Here is a 21,083-nt window from a genome sequence, read left to right as displayed (position 1 = left end):
GTATTCTTGAACGGAAGAGTTCATATAACGATTTTTAGAGGGAAATGATTAGAGAAACGGAAAGCATATGAAAGGTCGATAGAGATGGTGTGTGAAGAGTGTGATACGAATATAAGGTGTGGTAAGAAAACTGCTGTAAGCAGTCAAGAGTTCTTATCATGAAAGTAAGTTTCATTTGGCAAGAAGAGTCTACAAACAGTCGCATTGATCAGCAATCCTTTGAAGGAAAGGATAAAAGACTGGCTGGGAGATGAGTTTTAATGGCATTGAATCCTCGTATCAGAATTGCACATGTCAATATCAGGGATAGATAAACATTTGGTGGTTAGTTTCCCAACTGTTCTGCCATGGTCATACGTACATAAAACACATGTTCTAAACATTTTTTTTTGCTAATCTAAGCAAAATATCGAGATGAAAAGCTACGGTGAAACTGTGCACAGGAAAATTGTAATTAAAATCTAGAAATCCTAAGCGCATTTGAAAGCTCTGTGGCCACAATAGATGAGAGATTACTTGGTTGTTTGATGAATTAACACGTTTTTTTTTTTTTCCCTTATATGATAACGCACACTAGCTCTGGGATAGATATAGCACAGCGCTATACAGAGCAGAAGTACCTCACTAGCTCTAGCCTAGCTCCTTTGCTCTACCTAAGAAGGTGTATAGCTTGGCCATGGCAGATGATGGTGGCTTGTGTGGTGAGGAGGAGGGAGGTGGAGGAAAGCGTGTGTGTGTGTGAGAGAGAGAGAGAGAGAGAGAGAGAGAGAGAGAGAGAGAGAGAGAGAGAGAGAGAGAGAGAGAGAGATGCCGGACAGCTAGCGACCATTACCGCCACAAAGACGCGGCTTCTAAAAGATATGACCCGAGTTTTTTTTTTGTTATCTTTTTTGCCTCTGGCGCTACGACCGGAACGTAATGTCATCTCTGTACCAATAGAGGAGGCGGAGGGGGTTGGAATAAACCTCCCAACCCTACACACACACACCCCCACACACATATACCCCACTGTAAGGCGGGGGTTGGAATACCCTCCCTCCCTCCACACACCCCACACACACACACCCACACACACACACACACACACCCACACACACACACACACACCCCACACACACACACACACACCACTATAATCCTCCCTGAGGAAGATATGAAACCAAAGGGTGACCCACCCCTCCAAGCCAAGCATTATCACCCGAGCACCACCTTCGCTACCTACATGATCAGTTCATGAGTCCTGGTAATCTCGAGAGGTGCGGTGGGGGGGTGGGGGTTCAGGTGCGTGGTGGGGGGGTCACTATATTATGGGATCATGCAGGTGATCCTGGCAGAGACGCGATGTGTCATGCAGTAGCAAAAGGTCAAGGTCAAAGTTGAATATAGGTAAACAGATAGATAAATAGATAGGTAAGTAGATAGATAGGTATATAGATAGATAGATAGATAGATAGATAGATAGATAGATAGATAGATTGATTAATTGATTGATTAATAGATTGATTGATGAATAGATAGGTAAATACATAGACAGATAGATAGATTGATTGATAGATAGATTAATAGATTGATAGATTGATGGATAGATAGATCATTAGACAGACAGATAGATATTTGTTATAGGCGGCATATGGAAGGATTTCTTATTCTTACGCAAGTGTCTGTTATCTGAGTGCCGCGGGCCCCCCCCCCCCCCCCCTTAAACCCCCGGCTGCTGATTGGTTTATATGAGTCCTTTGTGCGCCCCTCCACCATTCATGCTGGTTGGGACCACCATGAGTTAGCGAAATGAATCTAAATTGTCTAGATTATCTATACAATGAGTCTCTTCTGCCGCACGCACTGTGGCAGCCGCCGCCACATTGCTTTCCCGCACACACACACACAGACACACACAGAGGAACGTCGGCGTGCCTTCTTCCACACACACACACACACACAGACAGAGCGCGGCTGCCGCATTCTTGCCTACACCCGGAGTGAAGCAGACATTCCCTACCAGTGTGGGTGAGGTTTGCTCTACCGCACTTGTGAGCGAGTGAGGCAAGCTGTCCCTCACTCACATTGAGGTGTGTGTAACTCCACCAAAACCTCACCAGATGTATGTTTGTTCTTGCATGAATTACGGAGACGTGAAGGTAAGGCAACTCAGGTCGCCGTATGTCTCCTACGGGAAGTATAGAAGAACAGTGAACTTCTGGCGAAAGAGAGAAATGGAAAAGTGAGAGACACATTAAAGTGCTGGACAAGGTAGGAAACAGTGTCTTGTGGGCTCATTATAACGTAGTGGTCAGCCTTGCGACTATGGATCAAGAGATCTAGGATTCGATTCTCGGACTAGGCAGTGGATTCACAGTCGACCCATCGGTTCATCTTCCTCTTTGAGGATAGAGAAGGGAGTGAGTACCCGGCGTTAAACCAGGGTATACACAGACCCGCGGGCCTTAGCGACGGCACCAGAGCCGATTACCGGTGTCTGATTACATGCATGAGACAAATTGTGTTGCGTCCGTGAATGCGATCCGAGAACAAAAGCTGTACGCTTCAAAAGGGGAGAGGAATCCTTCTATTTTCGACTCGGCCCAACTGATTGCTTCATATCTCATCCGATTACATTAATAGATTAGATCGGGGTAGACTGGGAGGTCTTCTTAAAGACGGGAGGAGGCTTGTAATCCCTCTCTCTTACGTATTTATAATGTTATTTACCTTTAATGAAAATGCTTCTTTGCGTCTGACGTGCCAGCCAGCCTGGGTTACACTCCAGAAACGATTTTGGTATAATCCATGATCCTCCCCTTGTGCGTCATGCATAGGTATACACCACACACACACACACACACACACACACACACACACAGCACAGCACATTAAAACCAAGGGAGGTAATTCATCATCATTACTAGACCATATCTTTCCACACACGAGTGTGGAAACTGTGATATCATATATGATACATCCATTAGAAAAATAAAAAGAGTGACCGTGTGTAACGCTTCAGTATTTGTGTGTTAAACGAGGACATGAAAAAGAAAGAGAAGTGAAACGAGGCTCAAAGAGGAGATACGATCATGGAAATCCCACAAAATCAGGGAATTTCTATAGGTATGTAAACTAGGGAATGGAAGTCAGCATCCATGACAGGGTTGCATGTATGGAAGGTTGTGGGGAATTGGCAGTGAAGGAGAACATGGATTCCTTCAGCTGCGAGTACAGAAGGGAAGTTGAATGAGAGAGAGAGAGAGAGAGAGAGAGAGAGAGAGAGAGAGAGAGAGAGAGAGAGAGAGAGAGAGAGAGAGAGAGAGAGAGAATGTCGTTACGTAAGCGATGCCAAAAATAAGAAGCGAGAAAGAGCTCAGGAACGAAGTGTGGAGATGATGCTGACAAGGTTAGAGCCAGCCAGAATTCTAAAAGGCATAAACGAACAAAGAATGAACATAGCAGGAGGAGAAACGAGGAACAGAGAAGCCTTGAGAAGAATACCGTAGACAAGGCAGGTATATAACCCATGACTTCTCTCTCCTAATTAATCTGGAATGGAAAGTTAAAGAGCAGCTCATCAGGCTCAAGGATTCTGAAGGGAAGAGTTGAAAATGTGAGATTATACGACGGATTAATTGATAACTTCAAGGATATTTTCACCGTCGAGGACACTATAACCTGAATATCAATGAGATAGAGTGGAGAGGACACGTCTTGGAAACCATAGATATATAGAGACGACACAAAAGCGAATACCATGGGATGGTCACAATGAAGTGTCTCCATATTTGCCAAAGATGGTATGCAGATACGCTGCTTAACCAGCCGAGTGCAGTATTGCGGAAGATGTATCTGGAACAAGGTAAAGTTCCCAGGGAGTAGGAAGGACGAATATCATACCCTTTTTTTTTTTTTTAAGAAAATACGTCAAAGATGCTGCGTTGACGAGTAAGATACTGGAAAAGATGATCAGGAAGCAAGTGGATGATGACTTACAGAGGAGAAACTACCCAAGCAAAAGACAACATGATTTTTGGGAATCATTTCTAAATATCTCTCAACTTTTACGAGGAAGTGAGCTCCTTTGAAGACAAAATATAAGGTTGGATGGATTGCGTGTATATGGATTACCAGAAAGCATTTGATACTGTTACTTATAGAAGGCTGGTGAAGAAGTTGGATCCTCAGGTAGATAAAAGGTAGGAAAACTCCTTCGATAGAGAGGAAATGACCTGAATGGAAGGGAAAGAAAGGACGAAGGTCAGAAGAACCTTCTCGAAACGGGTTGAGGTTGCCAGTGGTGTACCACAGGGCTTCACTCCTGGAACCGTTGCTCTTCTTGATCTATGTAAATGTCTTGCCAAAGAGTTTGGACTCGCGTCTCAATATGTCTGAGGATAATACTAAATGCTATGAAGGAGCTCAAGATTGAAAAGGATTGGCATCAACTTACATGGGGACCTAGACGAACGAACAGCAGAGTCGGTTTGATAAGCAGTTGATGGAATTCAAACCGACTGAATGGAAATTAATGAGGATGGAACCCATAGGAAGAAGAGCCTCGATGCCAATGTTATCGATGGGGATATAAGCAGCAGGAATGTGTGTGTGTGTGTGTGTGTGTGTGTGTGTGTGTGTGTGTGTGTGTGTGTGAGTGGGAGGAACTCAGGGTCCGACACATGTGCCTGACACATCGCCTGAGCTTCACCTTAAGAGAACTGTGAAGGAGACAAACTTTCTGCTGGCGAATATGAGAAGCTCAGTCGACGACATGAATCAAGGAAATATTCAACAGGTGGTTCACATCGTCTACCAAACCAACATTAGAACATGCTGTGCAGAGGAGGGCAATATGGATGGTACCAGAATTAAGAGAGATGAGTGATAGAGGAATGAGGCCATAAATTATCCACAGTGGAAGAGAGAAAAGTAAGGAGTGACATGATCGCAACCTTTAAATTCTTCAACCAGTTTGGGGTCATCATTGAACTCTTCGTTTGACATATGCATAGAACAACCAGAGCCTACAACATGGAATGTAACAAGAAACTTGTTACAAAATATCCAGAGAATTACTTTGAGAGTATAAGAGTCGAGGAGCAATGGTGGGGGGGGGGAACTAAGTCATGAAACTGTGGGTGCTAACAGCACACAGAAGTTTGGGAAGTTACGTGATAGTAAAGAAAGTTCAAAGAGATGAGGCACCACGAGTGTTCAACTTCCTCCCTTAACTGTACATACGGGTACCTTTACACACACAGACACACACACACACACACACACACACACACACACACACACACACACAGGTAAAAAAAAAGGAGAAATCATTTAGCAATACGTCGTTTTGCCATCATTTCATAAAGTGAGTTTTGCTGCCTTCTGACGCAAACATTGAAACAGTATATGGTGTCGTTCGTGCCTCCTCCTCCCCCAGGGTCAAGTCTCTGGGGTGACCGTGGCTGCTCCACCTCACTAAATACCGCGTATTACAATTCCTCACACGCGGTTCAATGATTCAGGGCAATAGATCACGATTATTCCATCCCAGCCAGACGTAATGGTCGGAAAACTCAAAAAAAAAAAAATGGGATTACAGCTCGAATAATTATGATAAACAACCCCATCGCTCACATATATATATATATATATATATATATATATATATATATATATATATATATATATACACACACACACACACACACACACACACACACACACACACACATACACAAACAGGTAGAGGCGGACTCCAGGGCCAAAGACAGGAACATATCGGCTTTAAAGTCCAGTGTTGGTGTTGTGTGTTGCCCGCCCATCGTAGCTGGACAGATCTCGGGTGGAGATATTGTCTTGTGTAGTGGTTATTCATGATGTCTCAGTGTGTGAGTTTATTATATGTGCGCGCGCCTGTGTGTGTGTCTATTCGAACATGTAGGTGTGCATGTATGGGTACATATATATTTATATAGATGCCCAGATGTATTTCCGGGTACATGTAGGATCATATATATATATATATATATATATATATATATATATATATATATATATATATATATATATATATATATATATATATATATATATATATATTTCTATGAGTCCACGGGGAAAATGAAACACGAAAAGTTCCCAAGTGCACTTTCGTGTAATAATCACATCATCAGGGGAGACACAAGAGAGAAATATAACAGTCAGTTGATATACATCGAAGAGACGAAGCTAGGACGCCATTTGGTAAACATGCGATTGATATATATATATATTTCTTTCTTTCAAACTATTCGCCATTTCCCGCGTTAGCAAGGAAGCGTTAAGAACAGAGGACTGGGCCTCTGAGGGAATATCCTCACCTGGCCCCGTTCTCTGTTCCTTCTTTTGTAAAAAAAAAAAAAGAAAAAAAAGAGGGGAGGATTTCCAGAACTCAGAACGGAGGACTGTCTTTTCTCCATACATACAGAGAGAGAGAGAGAGAGAGAGAGAGAGAGAGAGAGAGAGAGAGAGAGAGAGAGAGAGAGAGAGAGAGAGAGCCTGGCACAGGGCCCAGCACATTCTACCCAAGGTAAACACACAAGCGCCAGACAAGCGCGAGATTCCACTCACCTGCTGGTGACCATCACTTGACATACCACTTGACTTGAGACTACAATCTTAAAAGATATTTGTACACGTCTGATTAAGAGATTTAGTGGGACACTTTGGCACAGACCTCTTGGCTTGGTGTGCCACAGACGTGAGCGTTTGAAGCCTATGTTTTGTGACGCAGACAGACTAGATGTGGCCCAATACGGTGAGGTTATGGCTGTGACACACTCGTGGTACTGTCTGGCTGGGCTGTGTATGGTGGTGTCTGTGAAACACTTGGCTGTGTCTATCACTGCTGTGTTATAACACGGTTGAGACACAGATAACAAGACAAGGAGGATGTCCATGACTGTGGTTATGTTACGAACTAGAGCCAAGATGGGAGAGGAGATGATGCCCATCTCTCTCTCCCAGTGCCCTTTCCCACCTCCCTCCTACTACTATTCTCCCTCCTCCCATCCCCTTTCTCCTCCCTTTCCCAGCACTTTCTCCCACCCTCTCCCTTAGCCTCATCTCTCCTTGCCCCTCCCAACACCCTCTCGTACCCCAGCACAAGCCCCTCCCCGCCGCCCCCCTTCCATCTCCCCGGCCCCCTAATTTTCTGGGAAGACACACGGCACTGTCAGACACTGGCCGGCAGGAGTTCCCCAAATTAAGACAGATGGGGAGTGGTGACCCCGGCTCCCGGCTTCGCTCCGCCACCCGACTGGTCGACGCGAACCTCGTCTCTGTCATGGCTGACGCCTCCGTGGCCAAGTTATTCTATATTTACTGGTGTTCTCTGGCACCTCCTCCTACCACACGTTGTTCTCTGGCACCAGCACCGCCCTCCGACACCAGCAGGCAGCTGACATTGTCCCCCCATTAGAGGAAACGTTTGTGATCGTGACCTAGTCAGCTGTTTGTAAACGTTTCATGGTAAAGGGGCGACTGTGACGAACACCGCCAGCGGGTGGCCCCTCACACGGCCTGTTGGCGTCCTCACCATAACCTTTCCCATTCACACACCCTCGCCTCACCTCCAGAGCCAGGGTGGCCGGGCGGGAGGAAAGCCCAAATGATATTTCTTCTCGGTTTCCGCTGGAGTAACTGTAAATTTATAGTCTGGAGTTTGCACTACCTCTCTCTCTCTCTCTCTCTCTCTCTCTCTCTCTCTCTCTCTCTCTCTCTCTCTCTCTCTCTCTCTCTCTCTCTCTCTCTCTCTCTCTCTCAGCTCCTGGAAAGAGAAACACCAGGGTTAATACATATATATATATATATATATATATATATATATATATATATATATATATATATATATATATATATATATATATATATATGTACAACACGAGCTTCAGTAAATGTATTGCCACAGGCTTGCTTGATAAGTTACCAAATTTAGAGAAACTTCTTCCCTTTTCGCCGCGCTGAACTGGCAATATTTTGTAGGCAAACGAGGTCATGTTGTTCATGGAACGTCACCACGAGGCGTCATGTGTAGTTATGTACATAATTTCTGGGGGGAAAGTACCACATATCACGGTCTCTCCCGGTGACGAATATCACCACTTGCTGTGTTGATTAAGTTGAAAGAATTATATGTATGTATGTATATATATATATATATATATATATATATATATATATATATATATATATATATATATATATATATATATATTTCATATATATTTATTTTGCTTTGTCGCTGTCTCCCGCGTTTGCGAGGTAGCGCAAGGAAACAGACGAAAGAAATGGCCCAACCCACCCCCATACACATGTATATACATACACGTCCACACACGCAAATATACATACCTATACATCTCAATGTACACATATATATACACACACAGACACATACATATCTACCCATGCACACAATTCACACTGTCTGCCTTTATTCATTCCCATCGCCACCTCGCCACACATGGAATACCATCCCCCTCCCCCCTCATGTGTGCGAGGTAGCGCTAGGAAAAGACAACAAAGGCCCCATTCGTTCACACTCAGTCTCTAGCTGTCATGCAATAATGCCCGAAACCACAGCTCCCTTTCCACATCCAGGCCCCACACAACTTTCCATGGTTTACCCCAGGCGCTTCACATGCCCTGATTCAATCCAATGACAGCACGTCAACCCCGGTATACCACATCGATCCAATTCACTCTATTCCTTGCCCGCCTTTCACCCTCCTGCATGTTCAGGCCCCGATCACTCAAAATCTTTTTCACTCCATCTTTCCACCTCCAATTTGGTCTCCCACTTCTCCTCGTTCCCTCCACCTCCGACACATATATCCTCTTAGTCAATCTTTCCTCACTCATTCTCTCCATGTGCCCAAACCATTTCAAAACACCCTCTTCTGCTCTCTCAACCACGCTCTTTTTATTTCCACACATCTCTCTTACCCTTACATTACTTACTCGATCAAAAAACCTCACACCACACATTGTCCTCAAACATCTCATTTCCAGCACATCCACCCTCCTGCGCACAACTCTATCCATAGCCCACGCCTCGCAACCATACAACATTGTTGGAACCACTATTCCCTCAAACATTCCCATTTTTGCTTTCCGAGATAATGTTCTCGACTTCCACACATTCTCCAAGGCTCCCAGGATTTTCGCCCCCTCCCCCACCCTATGATTCACTTCCGCTTCCATGGTTCCATCCGCTGCCAGATCCACTCCCAGATATCTAAAACACTGTACTTCCTCCAGTTTTTCTCCATTCAAACTTATCTCCCAATTGACTTGACCCTCAACCCTACTGTACCTAATAACCTTGCTCTTATCCACATTTACTCTTAACTTTCTTCTTTCACACACTTTACCAAACTCAGTCACCAGCTTCTGCAGTTTCTCACATGAATCAGCCACCAGCGCTGTATCATCAGCGAACAACAACTGACTCACTTCCCAAGCTCTCTCATCCACAACAGACTTCATACTTGCCCCTCTTTCCAAAACTCTTGCATTCACCTCCCTAACAACCCCATCCATAAACAAATTAAACAACCATGAAGACATCACACACCTCTGCCGCAAACCTACATTCACTGAGAACCAATCACTTTCCTCCCTTCCTACACGTACACTTGCCTTACATCCTCGATAAAAACTTTTCACTGCTTTTAACAACTTGCCTCCCACACCATATATTCTTAATACCTTTCACAGAGCATCTCTATCAACTCTATCATATGCCTTCTCCAGATCCATAAATGCTACATACAAATCCATTTGCTTTTCTAAGTATTTCTCACATACATATATATGTGTGTGTGTATGTGTGTGTGTGTGTGTGTGTGTGTGTGTGTGTGTGTGTGTGTGTGTGTGTGTGTGTGTGTGTGTGTATGTGTGTGTTTCTATTTATTCATTCAAAAACATGCATATATATATATATATATACCAACATACATGAAGAACCCAGGCATTGTGTAATGATTTTAACGTGTGCTCAGGTGTTGAGACTGCCTCCCACAGCACTCATAAATCCCCCTTGTGGTGGTGTGGTGGTGTGGTGGTGTGGTGGTGGTGTGGTGTGGTGGTGGTGGTGTGGTGGTGTGGTGGTGGTGTGGTGGTGTGGTGTGGTGGTGTGGTGGTGGTGGTGTGGTGGTGTGGTGGTGGGGGATGATACAAGGGGGTGATGTGTGGATGGTACTCCTTGAAGGGGGAGGTGAGAAAGTTCCACCTTTGGGAAGAGGGGATTCCACCTTTGGGAAGAGGGGGTTCCACCTGAAGGGAAGAGGGGGTTCCACCTGAAGGGAAGAGGGGGTGCCACCTGAAGGGAAGAGGGGGTTCCACCTGAAGGGAAGAGGGGGTTCCACCTGAAGGAAAGAGGGGGTTCCACCTGAAGGAAAGAGGGGGTTCCACCTGAAAGGAAGAGGGGGTTCCACCTGAAGGAAAGAGGGGGTTCCACCTGAAGGAAAGAGGGGGTTCCACCTGAAGGGAAGAGGGGGTTCCACCTGAAGGAAAGAGGGGGTTTCACCTGAAGGAAAGAGGGGGTTCCACCTGAAGGAAAGAGGGGGTTCCACCTGAAGGGAAGAGGGGGTTCCACCTGAAGAGGGACGTTTGAGGGTCTGGGACGATGCTTGTAGACGCAAGAGATGTTCTTTTGGTTTTTTTTGGTTTTTTTTCATCTGGTTACCACCCTACCTACACCCAATCTGCCACCCTACCTATACCCTACCCATAACCCTATCCACACCTTCCCTACCACCTTACCCTCACCTTGTGTATGGCCTTACCCATTCCTTACCTCCCATCTTTCCCCACTACTCTCCCAACTCCCCATCAGGAGAGATCAATAACCAAGGCTTGGTCGATTATGGTAGACAGGATCCCTCACGAAGGGCCACCCTGGGCCCTGCCGTCCCAAAGGCCCTGGGAGAAAAGATGATCACGTCACACATATTTAAAGTTCATGATTCATGTGGCCGTGCGTCAAGCTGTGGCAGACAGGTGGAGGATGTACATGTTTGGCCTCGTTAGCATCTGTGTCATACACCTGTGATATACTGCCTCCCTACCAGGATGTTTCTCCTGTAGGAGGAAGACAACTCGGAGGAGGAGGAGGAGGAGGAGGGCGTGGGCAGCGAGGGAGACAGAACCAAAATGAGTTATGTCAAGGAGAGAGAGAGAGAGAGAGAGAGAGAGAGAGAGAGAGAGAGAGAGAGAGAGAGAGAGAGAGAGAGAGAGAGAGAGAGAGAGCAAAAGCGAGTGATATCAATAGTGAGTCAAATGGAATACGACGCTTTGAGCTAAATATAGCGAAGGGAGTGCAAAAATAACTCACGTCCGCTAACTTTAGCAGATGTCGAGCTAACACTCTTACAAAAAAAAAAAAAAAAACAGACTTTCGAAACCTTTAAAAGGTAAAGAGATTCTTTAAAGATAAATCGTAAATGCCATCCTCTGAAAGTGGAATTTGCGGTACATTTGTGGAATTTAAGCTCAACATTCTCGAGGGGTTTGTATTTTCAAAACTTGTAAAAAGTAAGTTATGTGTCTTGGTGAACCGCTAGAGGCCCGAGTTATGGCTGCAGAATTTTGTCCTGCTGTTGAAATTAAGTTTTCTCTCGCTGTATATATTTTCCCTGTACTTCCCGCATCATGCTTAAGATGTCTCAATTCACCCCAGGTGTTCTCTTAGTCTCCCCACACCTTCCTCCCCTTATTAGTCTACCCACATCTCCCTCCCCTATTAGTCTCACTACACCTCCCTCCTACTATTAATCTCCCCACACCTCCCTCCCCCTCTTAACCTCCCCACACCTCCCTCCCTCTATTAGTCTCCCCACACCTCCCTCCCTCTATTAATCTCCCCACACCTCCCACCCCCTACTGGTCTCCCCACACCTCCCTACCTCTATTAATCTCCCCACACCTCCCTTCTCCTATTAGTCTCCCCACACCTCCCTCCCCCTATTAATCTCCCCACACCTCCCTCCCCCTATTAATCTCCCCACACACCCCCTCCCCCTATTAAGCTCCCCACACCTCCCACCCCTATTAGTCTTCCCACACCTCCCTCCCCCTATTAATCTCCCCACACCTCCCTCCCCCTATTAATCTCCCCACACCTCCCTCCCCCTATTAATCTCCCCACACACCCCCTCCCCCTATTAAGCTCCCCACACCTCCCACCCCTATTAGTCTCCCCACATCCCTTCCCTCTCCCCACATCTCCCTACCCCTATTAGTCTCTCCACACCCCCTCCCCTATTAGTCTCCCCACATCCCTCCCCTCTCCCCACATCTCCCTCCCCCTATTAGTCTCTCCACACCTCCTCCCCCTCTTAATCTCCCCACACCTCCCTCCCCCTCTTAACCTCCCCACACCTCCCTACCACTATTAATCTCCCCACACCTCCCTCCCCCTATTAATCTCCCCACACCTCCCTCTATCAATGACTGTAGGTCACCAGGCCCGTGCCACATCCCTCACCAGTCGGTGTTCAGTTCACCATCACACCTTCCCTGGGAGGGCGAGCGCCACCCATACGCCTTGCGTAGCTCACCAGCCTACGTCTCTCCAGCAGGAATCCCGTCTGGCTTGGTGATGCAGGTGGACCTGGTGAACTCCGGGCTGGAAGTCATTGGGGATGGCGACTTCGATGACACTCGCGTCGGCAATCTTCGTCTCATGTCCAACAACATCAGACTCATCGGTGACAAGGCCTTCAGGTAAGTGGTGTGTGTGGGGGGCGCGCGCGGCGGGCGCCGCCAGGGGTCCTTCCTTGTCTCTGTTACATCTCCTGTGATACTCCATCAGGTCCGTTCTTGTCTCTGTTACATCTCCAGTGATACTCCATCAAGTCCTTCCTTGTCTCTGTTACATCTCCAGTGATACTCCATCAGGTCCTTCCTTTTTCTCTGTTCCATCTCCAGTGATACGCCATCAGGTTTAACAGATGGATTTGTTGGTTTAATTGTGTGTTTTTTTCTATGATACAACTTCTATATATACATCCTTGAATTCTATCACACATACACACTGTGTGAAGTTATCAGGGAACTTTTCATTTCAAAGGAGTTTATTTTTTTCCCCTGCTACTGAACGTAGCGCAGCCTTGCAGCTGCAAGATCCTGCGGGAAAGTAGTTTAGGGTAATACCAGGCCCCTTGGGTGATTATGGATAATTAGATAGATTAATAAATGATAGATGATTATATATATATATATATATATATATATATATATATATATATATATATATATATATATATAAAGAAAAGACGGAGAGTAACTGGATAATAGACTTTTAACTCTGAGAACTGAAGGTGGAAGCGATTCAGAAACAGAAGAAAGAGAGAGGTTTAATGGTATCAAAGGTCACGTGATACAGGGGCGAGGGGAGACGATCTCATGGGAATCTGATATGAGAACGAAAACAAAAGAGAGAGAGAGAGAGAGAGAGAGAGAGAGAGAGAGAGAGAGAGAGAGAGAGAGAGAGAGAGAGAGAGAGAGAGAGAGAGAATGTATATACAGATTTCAAGCCAATGGGAAGGCCAATGGCTAGAGAAAAAATATATATATATATACATACACAAAGGAGATCATAACCTCCAGGTCAACAAAGAGCATCATGGGAATGATAAAAAAGAAACAAATAACAGGAAAACAACCGCGGATGAAAGTGAGACAGTTCCAATTTGATTTGGTAAAGGGAAAGGGGCCGACACTTTCCTGATGGGGATTAGAGGGAAGGAAGGGTGTAAGGGGGGAAGGCGGCTCTGGACATTTATTGACCGAATTTGATGGTAGATTCAGGAATTAGCAAGAGGGTGGAAAGGCTCTAACATCATCATGAGGTCCCGAGGGTAGAGATGGGAAGAGACAGAGGAAGGTGTGGAGAGAGAGAGAGAGAGAGAGAGAGAGAGAGAGAGAGAGAGAGAGAGAGAGAGAGAGAGAGAGAGAGAGAGAGAGAGAGAGAGAGAGAGTGAGATGCAGGGGATAAAGCGGTGAAGGAAGATGTGAGGAAGGAAAGGAAGGAAGGAAGGATGGAGGTGGGGGAAAATGTGTTTGATATGTGATAAATATTAGACGAGGAGGAGAAGCCTTGTGGGGAGAGGTGAGAGCTTCTTAGATCTATGAGAGGAAGAGATGGTGAGATAAATGAGTGAGGTACTAAACAGAGGAAGAGATGGTGAGATAAAGGAGTGAGGTACGAAACAGAGGAAGAGATGGTGAGATAAATGAGTGAGGTACGAGACAGAGGAAGACATAGTGAGGTAAATGAGGGAAGTATGACACTGAGAAATATTGAAATGGAAAAAAAAAAGAATATGAGGAAATATCATGAATAATGTTAAGAGTCGGGATGACTTAGAAGTGAGAGTATAGTGAGAGTTCCCAAGATAGAGAGAGTGGAAGATGGATGGGACATGGAGTGTGAGAGTCCAGAGGGAGGGACAAAAGAGAAACTGGAAGATACGTAACGTAGGAATACAAGTCTTCCTCCGAAACTCCGTTCCTGGATCGTGGCTCCTCCGCCCGGAACGCTTCCTACTAGTTATTTAGAGGTGGAAGAAAACATTAAAATACATTTGAAGCGGGGAAAGGAATCGAATTGCCTATAAATTCCAGTCGAGACTCCAAATCTTCTCAGATACACCTGGAAACTGTCGTAAACAAAATTCTAATCGCAGAGAGAAGGTGAATGGCCTCACTGCTTTATCAACGAGGGAGGGAAAACGTTTTTGATAAATGAATATTATGCTTATTTAAGGATGAATTTATAAGGGATAAAGAACCAGTTATTGGTGGTGAGAGAGACGACGAGATATTGGTTCAGATGGGAGAAACGGTGTTGAATTGACAGTGAAGCAGTGAACACCTGATGAACGGTTTAGGTATGTTTCTTGCGTTAGTAACATGATTGTACATTTCACCTCCCCTCCAGTGATGGTACTGAGCACCAAGCGTACACAATGCAAGCTAGAGCCCTACTGTCTGTCTTATCTGTCTGTCTCTCTCTGTGGTCCTTCAAAGCCTGACCATTTATGGTATGTGACGAAGGGTTCGAGATCATCACAAGACCAGCGAACGAAACCAGTAGCCTCGATATGAGCCTTTGAGATCACAGGAGTGTAGCTTGTCTTGCATTATTCCCTTCGTAGCTCCTACATAGGATCCTCTTTTTTTATAACGTGCGAACATAATCCCTGACGAACACAAAAGATGTAATTCACTTCGAGCCTCCGGCTTGTTATCCCAACAGAAAATCCATAAAACCAGTTCGTGTAGCACAGTAATAAAACCCTCAGGAACGCAACCCTGAAAGAAAGAAAGAAAAAAAATATATGTTCCGAATGTTTTCGCTCGGTATTTCCAGACTTCCTTCAGGGGATTGCAATTGTGGTATCCAGACCCACTGTTTACGCTGGGAAAAACTCCATGAAAGACCTTCCACAACTCGGGCCTGGAACGCTTCTTCCAGACGCACTGCTTGGCCCTCCAGGAACTCATTAGAACTTGGCCTAATTCACAGCCAGCACACCCGCAATCACTCTTACCTTCACTGGGATAGATATTTTAGCCGCATCACACACAGGAAGATGACAGAGGTTGAACAAATATTTTCCTTTAATTAATGTAACTCATCCTCGAGATCCAGCCAGATCCAGAGGGCAGTACATAATGCAGCGCTACAAAGCTCATTTGCTACCAGTTGTCAGTCATTCTTCCAGGGAAGTGCCGGAGGCCAGGATAACATTGCGACTGTTCACAAATCTGTTCTTTTTTTGTTTAATAAGTAACCAAACGGTGTAGGTGTCCCGTTTTCTTTGATGTTTAGAATATGGGTAGAGTAGGTGTTATCTTGTTTGTTTATATTTTTGATCCCTATCATCTACTATTGATAATGTTTACGAATAATCACTTTCAATTATCCACTGTTAACCATTACAACTGACCAACATCATTTGTCTACAACCACCACTTCTAACCACAACCGCAACCACTGACTTAAGACATATAACAACACCCTTAAGCACTAACCCTTCCACTAACCACTGTAACAAAAGGTACTAACCCCCACCTATACCCACCACGACTAAACCACTTCTACCAGCCAACTACCACTATAATCCAAAACTACTAAACATTTACATTCAAACCACCACGCCCATCGAAAAGACAAGCTCCTTTTACCCATCGCCACTAACCACAACCATCATTCAACTACACCACCAAACCACAGCCATTAGCAACCACACCACTACCTCCAAGACACTACCGCCACCGCCACCACTAACCAGCACCTGGCTCTTCCCACAGTGGGATGAGCCACTCTCTTCAATCGCTGGACCTGAGCTTCAACGAGCTAACAGCAGTCCCTCGCCAGGCACTGCGGCCCCTGAAGAGTCTGGAGTGGTTCAACCTCCACGGGTAAGTCTGTCTCTGGCCTCGTTCTCCTCCTCCTCCTCCTCACCATCCACTGTCTAGCATGACACTCTACAGTGTCCCTGTTCTTCACATGTGATGTGGGGGTGAAATATGTTATTTTAAGGGGGGGTAATTCCCGTACACATTAAGATGTTCCTCTCTACTTCCCCCGTAGGAATTCCCCCAGCTGTTCCCTCTATGTCAATTTGTTATCCACTAAAGCCCCCACTTACAGTCCATGCAATGCAGTCTTTACTCAGTGTCCATACAGACTCCAAAGACTCACGTGGTGTTCAGTTCAGTTGTACTTCGGGAGGACTCGTTTTTGCCGACCTGACCCACATGGTGTCTGCACAAAGCTCACACGGTGTCCTGCCTCCTCCTACATGGTGTGCATTCAGGGCCCATCTGGTGTTCAGTCAGGACCCATATGGCATCCACTGAGGATTCACATGACGTAAACTCATGGCACACATTTTGTCCACCCAGTTCCCACATAGTGTCCACACAGGGCCCACATGTTGTTTACTCAGGACCCACAGGGAGTCCACTTCGGGCCCACACGACACCCATAGTGCTGGGAGAGCCACCAGGAAATGCCACCCTTCGCCCTCGTGACATTTCCCTGACATTCGGCCCAGTGTCCAGCACAAAATGGGAACACCGGGTTTGCTTGTGGGAGGGAGGCCTACTGCATAATGCATAGCCCTCTTCTTTTGTCTCGGACGCCACCTCCCACCGTCCCGTCAACTCGACCCTCACCTCTGGAGGTTGACCGTCCTGTGGCAGGCTTTTAGGTCTCCCCTGGCCCACCCCACAGGTCCTCTTGGCCTCCTCCTCCTCCTCCTCCTCCACGCCGCCTCCAACTTTTACCGACAATAATACTCGTGGCGACACAGCCAACATATGACTCCTGTCGAGTTCACAAAACACCCAAAGTTTCGTCACCCAAGAGACCACAAGACAAATATGTCTCATTTGTCTGACAAGAGAAAAGTTTACGTCTTTTGTATCACATTCCCTAAGTCGAATATAGTGTGCTTGTTTTTTTGTTTTTTTTTACTTGTGTTTTTTATTGGGAAGGGTGGGAAACACATTGCTAGACCGAGTTTTCTCTGTTGATTATATTAGACATTAATAAAAAGTGCATTTGCTTTGCTCCCTCTTCCTTATTACCATTCTCATGGTCATTTGTTTACTTGATATATACTGGCTAAATTAATTCGGCTCCTCCCCTCTGCTCCGACCTGTTCTATGCAGTAACAGTCACCTTGGATGGTCAACTGAGGACTGGCCAGAGTCGCGATGCATCTTCATCTTTACAACTCCCAGTAGACCATATCGTAGGTCTGGTGGCGGAGGATCTGTCGGGGGCAGAGGGACATTGACTTGACCTGACATAAGCTCTTATCTCCCACAGCAACCACATCGCCGAGTTGATCGCGGAGGACTGGTCGGGGCTACGAGACACCCTGGGAACGCTCTTCCTTGGCGAGAACGATGTCGACCACGTGCCTCAAGACGTCTTCTCCAGGTGCAAGCGGCTCCTCTGGCTGAACCTGGACGACAACAACATCCTGGTGCTGGAACGCGACTCCCTCTCCAGAAACATCCAGACGCTCAGCCTCAACCACAACCTCCTGACTGGCTTCCCTTCGGAGGCCGTCAGCAGCATCCGGGACCTGACGTGGCTGTTTCTCAGGGGCAACCTTCTCGATAGGCTGCCAGACACGGGCTTTCTAGTCCAGAAGAAACTGGATAAGCTCGACCTCGGGGAAAACTTTATTCGGTTTATTCCTAACAATCTCTTCAATGGTTCCCTCACAGTGCGAGACCTACACTTAGACTTCAACCTCCTGACGGAAATTCAGGACAAAGCATTCCAAAACTTAAATCCGGGACGCCTCTACCTCTCGGCCAACAACATTTTCAACATCAGCGAGCATGCGTTTCTGGGCGGTCCTGAACACTCCTTGTTGATGGTCGACCTGGAGAAGAACAAGCTCAAGGCGGTTCCCAGAGCCTTATCTTACCTGAAGAGACTACGCTATCTCTATCTACCTGATAACAACATCTCCTCCATCAGGGAGGACGCATTCCGTTCCTTCTGCGAGACGCTGGAGTCCTTAAGTTTGTCGGGTAACCAACTGAAGGCCATCCCTCGCGAAGCCCTCGAGAACTGCAGCACCATAGCTCACCTCAATCTCGGCCACAACAATATCACACAGATCTTGGAGGAGGATTTCGAGTCTTGGGGCGATAACTTGGACACGCTCGTCTTGCGCAACAATAGAATTTGCAGCATTCCGCCGCATGCCTTTAGACACACGCCCAAACTACGAGAGCTCAGTCTCTCTTTCAATCACATTAAAGAAATTAGTCCTGAATCTTTCATTGATATCCTCAACACTTTAGAAATCCTTGAGATTAGCTTCGGGTTCCACAAAGACGATTTCCCCGAGGAGGTTCTCAAACCACTCACGGCATTACAGTGGATCGCTCTCGACAATAACAATTTCAGAACCATCTCTGAGACGGCTCTCTACTCCTTCGGTGAGTTGCGGTACTTCAATATGGACTCCAACCGTCTCACTTACATTCCAAAGACTCTCTTCCACCAGAACGTTCACAAGAACCTGGGAGACATTAGGCTGGCCCTCAATTTCCTGGAAAAACTCGAGGTTCACACCTTCCATAACCTCGATAACCTCAGAACTCTCGTCCTAACTAGCAATAGAATCAAAACAATTCACTTCGAAGCCCTCAAGTCCCTGCCGAAGTTGAGTACAGTTCTGCTCAGTGACAACCAAATTGAGCACATTGAAGCTACGGCATTTTCGGATCTCCCGAGCTTGATGGAATTGGATCTACAGCACAATCGACTGAAGGAGTTCTCTCTGAATGCCTTTGCCAACGTGACTGGACCCCTGATGCCACTTGCTGTCAACATGTCCTTCAATGAGATCCAAGAACTGTCTGGTGGCTCGGGCACTTCACCCCAAATCAAGAGCCTTGACGTCAGCCACAATAAGCTGAAAGAGGTGCCAATCAACTTCCTGAGGGCCATCGTCTTTTCCCTTCAGCGCCTTGATCTCGGCTACAACCTGATGAAGAAGCTGGACAGTAGCGCTTTCGGGCCTCTCGATCGGCTCCAGATGCTGATTCTTGAGCACAACTGCCTGAAACAGATTCGTCCGAGAGCGTTTGCCTCCTTAGAGAAGGTCCAGCTCCTTGACCTGAGTCACAACCACCTGAAGAACTTACCGCCGGAGTGTTTCACCGACGTGGCCTTCCTGCGCGTCCTCGATCTCTCCGACAACCACCTGCGCTCACTGCCCAACTCCGTTTTCCGCGGCACGCAGCTGGAGACCGTCCGGCTCTCCCACAACGAGTTCGTTTCCATGCCCACGGCATGCTTTGCTGAGGTGGAGACCACACTTCACTACTTGGACATTTCCCACAACCACCTGGAACACTTGGACAGCACCATGTTCTACAGCTTCCCCAACCTCATCGAACTCAACTTAGCATCCAATCGGCTGACGATCCTTCCCGACAACGTTTTCGTAAGCCTGACGAAGCTCATCAGCCTGGACCTGAGTGGCAACCCCGTCCGTGCTAACTTTAAGGAGCTGTTCCATTACACGCAAAACGTCCAGAAGCTCAACATTGCCAACATCGGCTTCAGTTCGTCTCCCATCATCCCGCTGCCCAACCTAATCTCTCTCAACCTGTCCTCCAACGCAATGTCGGAGATTGAGGTCCAGTCCATCGAGAGTCTGTACCAACTGAGGTCCTTAGACCTTTCCCACAATAATGTGACTCAAGTTCGCTCGCGTCTCTGGAGACACATGCCCTTCCTGAAATACCTCGACCTCTCCTTCAACCCAATACAGGTAAGGATGGTGCGCCAGGTAAGTGTGGTGATGAGGGAGATGTTGAATTAGATACGATGGGTAGGTGTGTTAAGCAGACTGGACAAGATTAGCAGGATGATAAGAAAAGCGGGCCAAGTAAGGGAGACAAGTGGATCAGATTAGCAGGATAAGTCAGTGAGGATTAGCGGGCTAAGTAAGGAAGACAGATCACTGAAAAGAGTGAGACATGGAGGTGATTAAGTCTACAAGAATGGACCAGGGAGGTAGGATGGTGGTTCAGATGAGGAATAACCAGTGAGAATAGGAGACCAAATGAGAAAGACGATCCAGATTTGAAGAAAAGACGAGATGAATAGGGTGGATCACGTGAGGATAGTGAGTCAGGTGATGAGAGAATGAGTTAGATGAGGAAAATGAACCCTGCTTCAATGGTGAACCAAGTAAGGAAAGATGGACCAGTGAGGATAATGGGTTAGGGAAGAATAGCGAACCAAGTGAGAAAGGTGGAGCACTTGTCAATGCTGGCTGGATCAAGGAAGGATGGTGGATTTAAGTGTGGAAAGTGGATCAGGTACGTGGAGCAGGTGTGAAGGGTGGACCAGGCAAGGAAGGCGGGAGCAGTGGAGAGAGAGAGAGAGAGAGAGAGAGAGAGAGAGAGAGAGAGAGAGAGAGAGAGAGAGAGGTCAAGGGCAGATAAAAGGTTAATTGGAGTTATGAAAACAAGTGTGGCATAATTACGTTTACCTGTGTGTA

At 46.4% G+C, this 21,083-nt stretch overlaps 1 protein-coding gene across 3 annotated transcripts in view; it reads left to right on the top strand.

The window, feature by feature from the left end:
• LOC139757187 (uncharacterized) overlaps positions 1 to 21,083 on the top strand; it is a 105,843-nt gene that overhangs the window by 73,378 nt on the left and 11,382 nt on the right. For 2 of the 3 annotated variants that reach the window (XM_071677322.1, XM_071677323.1), the window contains exons 3-5: positions 12,603 to 12,750; positions 16,345 to 16,455; positions 17,873 to 20,348. In XM_071677322.1, coding sequence (XP_071533423.1) covers positions 12,603 to 12,750; positions 16,345 to 16,455; positions 17,873 to 20,348 — 2,735 coding nt within the window. The remainder of the gene's footprint in view (positions 1 to 12,602; positions 12,751 to 16,344; positions 16,456 to 17,872; positions 20,349 to 21,083) is intronic. The other variant, XM_071677324.1, reaches the window with a different exon arrangement.

The sequence above is a fragment of the Panulirus ornatus genome, chromosome 25 (assembly GCF_036320965.1).
Source record: "Panulirus ornatus isolate Po-2019 chromosome 25, ASM3632096v1, whole genome shotgun sequence".
Taxonomy (NCBI): domain Eukaryota; kingdom Metazoa; phylum Arthropoda; class Malacostraca; order Decapoda; family Palinuridae; genus Panulirus; species Panulirus ornatus.
This window is presented reverse-complemented; position numbering and strand designations above follow the sequence as displayed.